Source organism: Narcine bancroftii, chromosome 5, assembly GCF_036971445.1.
Source record: "Narcine bancroftii isolate sNarBan1 chromosome 5, sNarBan1.hap1, whole genome shotgun sequence".
NCBI classification, from domain to species: domain Eukaryota; kingdom Metazoa; phylum Chordata; class Chondrichthyes; order Torpediniformes; family Narcinidae; genus Narcine; species Narcine bancroftii.
Window position 1 is genome coordinate 80154735 of NC_091473.1, and position 12009 is coordinate 80166743.

The window sequence follows — 12009 nt, forward strand, 5'->3', positions numbered from 1 at the left end:
ACTTTTGTAACATTGTGTGTGTAAATTGTTACATAGTAATGGATGGTGGTTTATTTTCCATTCTAGCAACTGCCTTAAAAAATGTTTCAACATGTGATAAATCAAAGAGGAGGGACTCGATCTGTTTTCCTGATGAATGTAATTGATACTAAAATTACTGAGTCAGGGGGATTTTGATATTACACTTGTAACAATCTTGCAAATTATCAGCCACGTAAGTGGCGCTGCAGGTGTTCAAGAGCCGAATACTCCCCGCAGGCTCTACATTTGATCCACTATTATTTCTGCTGCATTGGTTTTAAGACAGTCCCTTAAGCACGTCTCATGATTCGGCCTCGAGCAACAGCGCACGTGATGTGTCCGGGCCAATGGAAAGAGAGTGTGAGAGGATGATGTCAAGGCGGTTGCGGTGTTGACGTGGTCACCATGGCGGCGGCGCGCGGCATCAGTATGGTGCCGTGATGCCAAGTCAGAAGAAGAAGCACCGCAGTTTTGTGCTGGCCAAGAAGAGCATCATGAAAGATGGAGGCACGGTGAGTGGCGGGTTCAACACAGGCTCCGTGGGCCCATCGGTTGGGGTTCAGCGTGAAACCCAGCCCGGGGAGTCTGGCGGTGCCCGAGTGCCCTGGTGGTTTGTGCTCGAGCGTCCAGCTACCGCACACCTGGACAGAGCAGAAGCCGTGTCCGCCGGGCCCGGCCAAATGGCATTGGCCGCACTTCATGGCCGCTTCTGGAGCTCTTGTTTCATTTTGAAGGATTCGCGCCGCTACCACAAACTTGACTGGAATGAGTCAAGTGCTTGCTGAAGGGGAAAACTTTTCATTTTGGAATTGAACCCTCTGAGCTTGTTGCGGAGGGTTTTAGAGTATGAGTTGGACGTGCACTCAGGTTATTCTCCAAAGTATCATTAAGTGTAAACAGAAGATGAAGCAAAAAGCTTCAAATTTTTAAAAAACACATTCCAATTTACCATTTTTTTTCCACAAAAAATTGCAATATGAAACCAGTTTAAATATTGACAAGTTAATGCTGAACAAGCGATGCACGTCTTCGGCAACATTTTACGGCTGTGGCTGAAATCTCTTCTTTTCAAACAGGAAATCTAATCGGTAATCAGGAGAAAGGTGTATGTGGATTGGGGAAGAGGTTGAAAATGACACATAGATGAAGGGGAATAAACCAGGAGGATTTGTATGGCACTGCAGAGGATTCACTCAGTAGAGAATATTAAACCTATCTTTTCCAAAAAAAATCCTCCAGACAAGATAATTTCACAATTGTAATGTGATAACACATCCACCTTGGACGAAAACTGAAATTAAACTAGATTGATACAGAGCAGAAAGCAGCAACATTCCTGTTCATTGGGGTTGCATGTTTTCTATGAGTTGTAGTGCACAGAAACAAGACCGCACGGATCAACGGAGTCCCAATGTGTCTTTCAATGATGCAAAATTTTTCTCTTTTGAAAGTCGATTTTCTTTCATTAATTCCAAATCAATAATGAATTTTGGAACATTGTGAGAACAGTAAATTATTTTCTCTTCCCAGATTACTTTGAAAATAGGTGCACTACACCGAGCAGAACAATTGTTGGGTACCAGATTGTAGGCTGCACATGTGGAACTTGGTAGTAGAGTGACTGGCAGAAACTTCAGGAGTATTGATAATTTTAAAATTATTTCCCCCACCTACTTAATTTTCATTTCTGTCGGTTGATAGCTTGCAGCGGTGGTGCTGTGATTTGAAGGAAGTTTCTAGATGCTGGTGAGTTGCAAGTGATTGTGCTTTAAAACACTACTTTTTGAGCTAGAAGTGATGAGTATGTCTTTTGCTTTTAACTCCCTGTATCTTGTATTTGGATTCTCTTTCTTTTTCAATCTTTTTATTATTATTATAATTTATAAACACATACAGTTGAAAGAGATATAAAAAAAATACATAGTAAGTAATGAATTAATACAGAGATATTAAACAATAATATTACAGAATAAAAATATATCATAAAAAAAATTTTTAGATCAGTTTAGGGTGTGAACTATCTCTAAAAAAGAAGATATAATTAATAACAATATATGAAAAAAAGAGAAAAAAAAACCCCAAAAAAGAAGAAAAAACAAATCTGAATTAAAAAAACTTTAAAAAAAAACCTACGGATATAGCTAAACCACGCCGATCACTCCGATCTCATCTTACAGCCCAATTATCATACATAATCATAGAAAGAAAACAGAGCCAGATCAATTCACCACAAATGAAAATATTGAATAAATGGTCGCCAGGTTAACTCAAACTTAGAAGGGGATTCATAGACAGAATTTCTAATTTTCTCTAAATTTAAATATAGTATAGTTTGGGTAAACCATTGGAAAACAGTGGGAGGATTTACCTCTTTCCAATTCAATAGTATAGATCTTCTAGCCATTAGTGTAAGAAAAGCAATCATACGATCCGCAGGAAGAGATAAATAAGTCAAATCTATCATAGGTAATCCAAAAATTGCAGTAATGGGATGTGGTTGTAAATCAATATTCAAAACAGTAGATATAATGGAAAAAATTTCCTTCCCCATTGGGTAAATTTAGAAATTAAACCGATACAAAATTTTTCAATTAGCTCTATTTTGGGAGCTGCTCTCCCTTTTACTCTTACTAAATTATATAAACAAATTGATAATCCAATGGCTAAACATACACTACGTATATGGTTTCAATTCCGGAGATTTTTTGGCCTAAGTCATTTTATCTTGGAAATTCCTATTGTACTAAATTTCCTTTTTCATCCCTCTCTAATTGATCAAGCTTATTTACTCTGGAAAGTTAAAGGTATAACATGCTTTTCGGATTTATTCTTGGATAACTCTTTCATGTCATTTGAACAATTATCCATGAAATATGATTTACCTCGATCTCATTTCTTTCGATATTTGCAGATTAGGAGTTTCTTAGTTTCGACTTTACCCTCTTTTCCCAATCGGGAGACTACGACTGTTTTAGAGGATATACTATATTCAAAATTCCCTCCTAAAGGTGTGATATCTAAATTATATAATATAATTACAAAAATAAATTCTGGGACTTTTGAAAAGTTTAAAAATGATTGGGAAAGAGAACTCAACCTTCATATCTCCAATGAAAATTGGAATAAAATTCTGCGACTGGTAAACTCTTCTTCTCTATGTGCAAAACATTCACTAATACAGTTTAAAGTTGTTCATAGAGCTCATATGTCTAAAGATAAACTCCATCGCTTTTATTCTCATATCGATCCTATATGTGATAAATGTCAATTGGAAATAGCTTCCCTTACACATATGTTTTGGTCCTGTCCCTCTTTACAGAATTATTGGAAGTATTTGGATTCTCGTTCTGCAGAAAAACCTCCATTGCCTGAAGCAAAAGTAAAATAGTAACAGGTAGTGAAGAAATTATGACAGTAATGCTGCACCCTCATTCAATGGACCTTATTGATGAACACTCAAAAAAACTCTCCCCAAATCTTATCTTCTTATGGTACCGTTCCCTTTTTAATGGCAGATGGTGTTAGTGTGAGACCCAGTGCTTGAATGCAAGGAGCAGTGGATTTCCATCTGTGAAATTAATATAGCTGATGAATGTAATTGATTGGGGGGAAAATGCCTTGATGTTGTATATTGTGAATGAAGGCAGTTTTTATAAAGTTGATTTGATTTACTCTATTTCCAAACTTTAGTTAAATTATGTGCTGGTAATAATCCAACATTTTTTTATTTTCTTTTTATTTTTTAGATGTAGACAAAGTTGTGGTTTTTTTTTTAAATTGTTTAATGTATTTGAATCATTTTCTTTCAAGTATAAACTCAAATACTGTGTTATATATTGTGTATAATAGAAAGGATTTTCAATTGCTGCTGGAAGAATTGTGGACTTGACTACATTGACAACATAAATATTCAAAAACGGGTGTCTCAGGTGAAGTGTGGATTGTGGAAGGTCATGAGGCCTCTCCGTCTGGAACTAGTGGGAGTGTAGATTGTGGTGGGTAATGTGGCCTCTCAGTCTGGAATCTAGTGGGAATATGGATTGCAGAGGGCCATGTGATCTCTCTGGCTGGAGCCTAGTCCTAAGTGTTACACCTCACCAGCAGCAACTGAGAAGCGCATAAATAGGTGGATTAAGTTTAACTCAAAAAATATTTACAATTGTTAATGATAGAATTAACTCAAACATAACACCCAAATATAAGCCTTTAAGGCAACTATATGTTAACAACAGATATTTATAACAAGTATGTGGGGGGGGGGGGGGAGGAAACATCAGACCATTACAGTCCAAGCCCAATATGCCCCAAAAGAAAACTCCCAAAACAAAATCTCAAGCCAGTCATGTCAAGTCAGTCAAAAGAACAGTCCATAAAATCTGGTCTCCAGGCGTGGATTTCTTAGTTTAGTTTGTTACGAGACCAGAGGACCCCAAAGCTCAGCAACAATAGATATTCACCAAGACAAATGATTATTTAAACAAAAGTTGCTTTTAATTATCTTTAAACATGAAAACAGAATCACACTTTAACTTAACTAACCAACTTAACCCCCTTTTAATTCTAAGCGCACGTGTATGTAAGTTCAGAGAAGTTCTTCGATTCACAGCCAATCTCACTTCTCATACCTCCAAGTTCACTGGTTGCAGGCAATTCTTGTACTGTGCTCGGAATTTAATATTTATAAAGTTCACCAGGCTTTCGTGCTTGAAAGGTAAATAGTTACCGCTCAGGAAGGTTCATGTCGGTTTTCAGAGAGAGATTTGTTCCAGGACATCCATAACTGATTTACTTCCATCAGCCATTTCAGTGTCTTGTTGACAAAAATTGCCCCTTCAGGGTTCTCCAGATGATAACCTCTTTCAGGTCACCACAGGGTTCCTTTTGGTTTCCCTTATTCCAAATGAAACATTAGACAGCCAGTCCTCTCCTCTTGCATGAACCACAAGGGCTTTGATCAGGCCGTCTTCCAAATGGGGCTTTCCACAAGCTTGCCAGCTTATCCTGTTCCAGTCCCAGCTACTGTTACTGGCTGTAACACTGTAGAAGTGATCTGTGTGTGTCTCTCTCCCTCTCTCTCTCTCTCTCTCTCTCTCTCTGAGAGAAAGCCTGTTTGATTTTCTCTGTTTTCAAAACCACATGATCCTCTTAGAACATCTCCAGACAATCTGCGGCTCCAACAAGATTTTTCATCTGTTGCCTTTTGTAAGCAACAATCCATTAATGAAGTTTCTTGGGCACTCTCCAAAGCTCTTGCAAAGGCTGTGATGCCCCAACATGTCTAGCATTAGCAGAGCTCCAATATTTCAAATAAGATCTGTTTTAAAGTGTTTGTATGTGACCTACTCTAACTAACCTTTCCCAAACATATCTATATACTCTGTCATAAGTTGCACACAGATCTTTTAGTTTTAGCAGGGGAACACGAGAGACTTTCCTGAGTTTTCTAATGTGGAAACGACCTTCTTTAATTTCTTCACAAAGGGAATTTTCACACAAAGACCTCTTAGTCATTAACACTAGGTCTGTACCTCTGAAGCCGTCTTTTTTAGGGTTGCCAAGTGACCTTCTGTCACACGAGTCTTCTCTGAAACTCTGTCTTGGGTTGTCAAGTGACTTCTACCACATGAAGCCCTCTTGAAAAGAGATTGGAGAAACACAGGTCAGACACACCCACTCTGGGAGTCATAAACCGCTGTCAGGACACCAGTGCTGGCACCCATGGACAAAGCAACTCAGTCTCCCAAATGAAACTGCTGGGTGACCACACTAACATACAATTCCTCAAGGCAGTGCTCGCATCAATGAAGGAACCAACTCAGCCTCCTGCCTGCTGAAACTACCGGACACCCCACACCCAGACCGACTGTCTGACTAGCTGTCTAACTGTCGTCTTTCTGACAGTTCAAACTCCACGCACTGGGTTCTTCAACTGCCCTTGCACGTGCCTTTAGCTCTCTCCATGAGCCCACCAGCTTCAGCATGGAGCTCTTGAATTCCTGGCAGCTGTCAATCCTAGATGAAGCTAATCTTTTTTTAATTTTCTTTTTTCTTACTTTTTCTACCTCATTTCTTCTGGAGTGGGAGGGTTCCTCATTTTGTTCTTTTATTATTTTTTTCCTCCATTTGGTTCAACATGGACATTGAATTTGCATTTTGTAGTATTATTGTAATTTTTTCATTATAATAATTGAATCACATGTTGAATCTTGTCACTTTAACATTGACATGCAGATTGATATTTGTATAATTTTATAAATATTATTGATATTGGTTTTTTTATTATTTGTTTTGACTGAATGTTGGTTGAAAATTCTCAGAATAAAATATTCAAAAAAAATCTTGATGTAGACCAAAAGACCAAAAGACATATAAGCAGAAATAGGTTATTCAATCCATTTGCTCTGTCATTTAATCATGGGTGATCCATTTTCTCACTCAACCCTACTATAAGCCTTCTCATTATAACCGTTGATGCCCTGGCTAATCAAGAACATATCACGCTCTTAAATACAGTACATCCAATGACCTGATCTCCACAACTGCTTGTGACAACAAATTCCACAGATTTACCACCCTCTGGCTAAAGAAATTCCTCCACATCTCTGTTCTAAGTGGACACACTTCAATCCTGAAGTTGTCCTCTTGTCCTAGACTCTCCCATCTAGGGAAACAACCTTTTTTACAACTACTCTGTCTATGCCTTTCAACATTTGAAATGTTTCATTGAGATCCCCCTTCATTCTCTTAAATTCCAATGAGTACAGGCCAAAAGCCATCAAACATAGAAACATAGAAGATAGGAGCAGGAGTAGGTTATTTGACCCTTCGAGCCTGCTCCGCCATTCAACGAGATCATGGCTGATCTTAAAATTCAGTACCCCGTCCCCGCCTTCTCTCCGAAACCTTTAATACCCTTATACTGAAGAAATATATCTAATTCCCTCTTAAATATATTTAATGAACCTGCCTCTACTACCCTCTGTGGCAATTAATTCTACAGATTCACCACCCTCTGGGTAAAGAAATTCCTCCTCATCTTGGTCCTAAATGGTTTGCCTTTTATCCTCAAACCATGGCCCCGGGTTCTGGATTTTCCCATCATTGGAAACATCCCATCTGCATCCATTCTGTCCAGTCCTGCCAGAATTTTATATGTCTCTGTGAGATCCCCTCTCAATCTTCTAAACTCCAGCGAGTACAATCCAAATTTGCGCAATCTTTCCTCATGAGTCATTCCAGGTATCAGCCTGGTGAATCGCCTCTGCACTCCCTCTGTTGCAAGACCATCCTTCCTTAGATAAGGTGACCAAAACTGCACACAATACTCCAGGTGGGGTCTCACCAAGGCCCTGTACAGCTGCAGTAAGGTATCCTTGTTCCTATACTCAAACCCTCTTGATATGAAGGCCAACATACCATTTGCCTTTTTAACCGCCTGCTGTACCTGCATGCTCGCCTTCAGAGACTGGTGTACAAGTACCCCTAGGACTCTCTGCACTTCACCATCTCTTAATCTATTGCCATTCAAATAGTAATCTGCCCTCCGGTTTGTATTACCAAAGTAGATAACCTCACATTTATCCACATTGTAGTGCATTTGCCATGTATCTGCCCAGTCCCTCAATTTATCCAAATCACACTGGAGCTTCCTGACCCCCTCTTCCGTGCACACAACTCCTCCTAGCTTAGTGTCATCTGCAAATTTGGAGATATTACATCCAATCCCCTCATCCAGATCATTAATGTAAATTGTGAACAGCTGGGGTCCCAGTACAGATCCCTGTGGCACCCCACTAGTCACCACTCCCCATATGATAATCCTTTCATTCCTGAATCATCCTCGTGAACCTCCTCTGAACTCACTCCGTCACCAGCATATATTTTCTTCAGTGAGGAGCCTAAAACTACTCACAATATTCCATGAGGTCTCACTGGTGCATTATAAAGCTTTAACATCGCATCCATGCTCTTATATTCTATTCCTCTATGCCAACATTGCATTTGCCTTCTTCACCACTGACTCAAAATGCAAGTTTATCTTTAAGCTATCCTACACAGACTCCCAGGTCCCTTTGCATCTGTGTATTTTCAATTTTTCTCCCTATTTTAAAAAAAGTCTATTTTTTTCTACCAAAGTGCATGACCATACACTTCCAATATTGTATTTAATTTGCCACTTCTCTTACCATTCTCATAATCTATTTAAGTCCTCTGTAGCCTCCCTGTCTCTTCCCAGCCTGCTCAACCGTTCCCTGTAACTCAAACCCTGAAACCCCAGCAACATTCTCGTAAACCTCCTCTGCACTGTCTCTATACTGTTTATATCTTTCCTGTAATTTGGCCACCTCAATTGCACACAATATTCCAAATTTGGCCTCATCAATGCCTTATACAATTTCAACATAACATCCCAACTCCTGTATTCTATACACTGATTTATGAAAGCTAACATACTAAATGCCTTCTTCACTGCCCTATCCACATATGATTCAACTTTCAGAGAATTATGTACCATGACTCCTAAATCCCTTTGTTCCACTGCACTCCTCAATTGTCTACCATTCAATGTTAATGTGTATGTCCTATTTTGATTAGTCCTACCAAAATGTAGCGCCTCACATTTATCAGTATTAAACTCCATCTGCCATCTTTCAGCCCATTCTCTAACTGTCCTATATCACCGTGTAAGCTTTGATAATCTTCCTCATTGTCCACAACTCCACCAACCTTTGTATCATCTGCAAATTTACTAATCCAATTTGCTACCCTATCATCTAGATTGTTAATATATATGACAAATAGCAGTGGACCCAGTACTGATCCCTGATGCACTCCACTCATCACCGGCCTCCAATTTGACAAACAATTTTCCACCACTACTCTCTGGCATCTCCCATCTAACCATTGCTGAATCCATTTCACTACTTCATCATTAATACCTAATACTTCCACCTTTCTTACTAACCTATTATGGACAACCTTATTAAAAGCCTTACTAAAGTCCAGATTGACAACATCCACCCCCTTCCCCATATCAATCTTTTTAGTGACCTCCTTGAAAAACACTATAAGATTTATTAGACATGATCTACCACATACAAAACCATGCTAACTACTCCGAATCAATCCCTATCTTTCCAAATAGTTGTGTGTACCATCTCCATTAATTTACCCACGTCAGAGTTACAAGCCTATAATTACCAGGTTTACTTTTGGATCCTTTTTTGAACAGCGGAACAACATGAGCCACTCTCCAGTCCTTCGGCACTTTTCCTGTGACCAGTGACATTTTAAATATTTCTGTCAATGCCCCCACTATTTGTTCAGTAACCTCCCTCAGGGTCCTAGGGAATATTTTGTCAGGACCTGAAGATTTATCCATCTTGATCTTTTTCAATGTAGCCAACACTATCTCCTCATTAATTCTTATATTATCCATGAGCTCCCTACCATATTTCTTCACTTCATCTGGCCCAATATTCTTTTCCTTTGTGAATACTGAAGAAAAAAATTGTTTAAAATTTCACCCATCTCCTCTGGCTTCTTACAGAGCCTACCCCCCTCATCTTCAAGGGGTCTAATTTTATCCCTCACTATTCTTTTACTTTTACTGTGCCTATAGAAACCCTTTGGATTTATTTTTACTTTTCCTGCCAAAGCAGCTTTATATCTCCTTTTAGCCTTTCTAATTTCCTTCTTAAGATTTTATTTACAAAACATTTTCATATAAAATACAAAGTACAAAAATATGTTGATCACTTGTTACCACTGTACATCTGTGCCACGCATACACACTAACATACAACAGCCTGCTAATTAAAAAAGTTTGAAGCATCCAGACATTTTTGGACTTCTACTGTAATTACATTTACCTTTGGAAGAATTCCTGCACTGCTTATTGGTAAAGAATTCACATTTCTGTCACTCTGATACCTTAGGGTCTGGTGATGTAGATTGGGACTTCTATTCCCAATTTGAAAGAAAATACCCTTCAGAAGTACATTAAAAGTTTTCCATGCTATTCAGTTAGTGGATGAGTTGCTCTGTTTAAAATATATTTAATGAAGCGTATAGTGGTACTCTTGTAACATTATGAGTTTACAAAATATGTTGCAAATATCCTAATAAATTTGGAGGAGGTGTAGGAGGGTAAGGATTGTTTGGAATCTGATTGAAAATTTGTTGACACTGCATGTTTTTATTGTCATAACATACATGCGGCAGATAGCAAAGTCGTTTAAAAAGTTAACTTGATAAGCACCCAGAATAAACCTTTGACAAGAGGCCATTTAAATTAAATTGAAGAAAGCATTAAGAAGGTTCTGATTAACTTAAATTTAGTCAAGTCTTGAGAAAGTAACAGCCAATGAAATTTGGTAGAGAATGATTCAACTGTTACAAATTAAGTCCTTAAAGTCCACATCAAATCAGAATGAGAAGATCCCATTCTATTCAGAAAGGAAGCCAACCATTATTTAATATTCATGCATGGCATTGGTACGTGTTTGGTAAGGTATGAGAACAGTTAACCAACCATGACTAATCCTGTTCTTTGAAGTAATAGCTGTGACGGATTCCATATGAGACATTCTGGGGTTTTTTCTTGTCCAAACATGGCAAATAGTTTCAAAATTGCAAGTGGATCAAATGGCTGATTACATCAATCATTTTAAATGTTAAATGATTTGTATTTTCTTTTGGTAGCCTCAAGGAATAGGTGCACCCAGTATTTACCATGCTGTGACAGTAATATTTCTGGAGTTTTTTGCTTGGGGTCTTTTGACAGCACCAACACTAGGGGTAAGTTGCTGTATCCCAATGTTATTGCCTTTGTTAATTAGACCCAAGATTGAATTAAAATTAATATAATTTGGATATTTCCATAACTATGTTGATATTCTATGTTCCCCTATCTGAAAAATGTAATTTTTAATTATATGCATATTGTTGAGTTAATTTTGCACAAATTAATTTTGCGTTTATATATAAAAAAAATCCAAAGATCTATCAGTCAGTTAAGAGATTTGAAAGAAGATGTGCACTTTGACAAAATTAAATTAACATCTCCTACGAACTTCATTTGTCTGGCATCACCGGTCTATTTTGACATCCATGTTTTTGTACTCATTGGCTGATATTAAGATTCCTAGCTCAAGAAACTCCCTCATACAGCAAATTAAAGCAAGTTCTAATGTAAAGTCAGACTACTCTCATTAATTTCTATATTACACCAGTTGGCCTTAACCCTCTCACCTGAAATTATGAGGAAAGGTCCACATTGATTCTCTTGTTCAGTTGAGCCATGAAACCCCTTTTTTTTTAATGTCTCCATACAAAGCACTTATTAATTTAGATGGATTTACAGAATAAAAAAGGTCAAATAATTCCAAATATATGGAAGTGGAGAAAATTATATATTTTCAAATCTCTTTTGAACTTTGTGTCCACTATCTTTGATGTTCTTGGGTTTTGAATTGTGTCCAGATTGCAGCTTTTGTGAGAGCATATCCCATTTCAGACATTCTGGGTATTAAGTTTCCCTAATTCAAAGAACTCCCTCAATGCTGCAGATTCAGAATAGCTCCATCTTTTTCCATACCACACACCAATCAGCCTGGGACGGGTCCAAATGACATTGGCAGAGTTGACAAATAAGGGGTCAACAAATTAGACTGCTTCCAGCTTTGAAAGGCTAATGTATAACCCACTCACTCTCAATTCTTTAAAAAAAATTGAAGCAGCTTCTAACAAAATTTCTCTCTTCTTAAACTAATTGTTGAATATTTATATACTGTATATACTCATTTGATAGTTGACCTCCTGTAAGTTGACCCCCCCCTTTTTTGACCCAAAAATCATGTATTTTCCATATATCTGACCCCCTCCCCTAATTTGACACTGACTGCCTGCCCAGCTGAGCTGCTGCTCAACCTTGGACCCACACCTTGGCTGCCCACCCATCCCGAGGTACCATTGCCCCAATTGTGG

General features: G+C 38.2%; 1 protein-coding gene across 1 annotated transcript in view; it reads left to right on the forward strand.

The window, feature by feature from the left end:
- The first annotated feature begins 461 nt into the window (after positions 1–461).
- The window catches only part of LOC138765307 (hippocampus abundant transcript 1 protein-like), a 29335-nt gene continuing 17787 nt past the window's right edge, over positions 462–12009 (forward strand). The window contains 3 exon segments of the mRNA XM_069942352.1: positions 462–795; positions 1552–1607; positions 10726–10821. Coding sequence (XP_069798453.1) covers positions 462–795; positions 1552–1607; positions 10726–10821 — 486 coding nt within the window.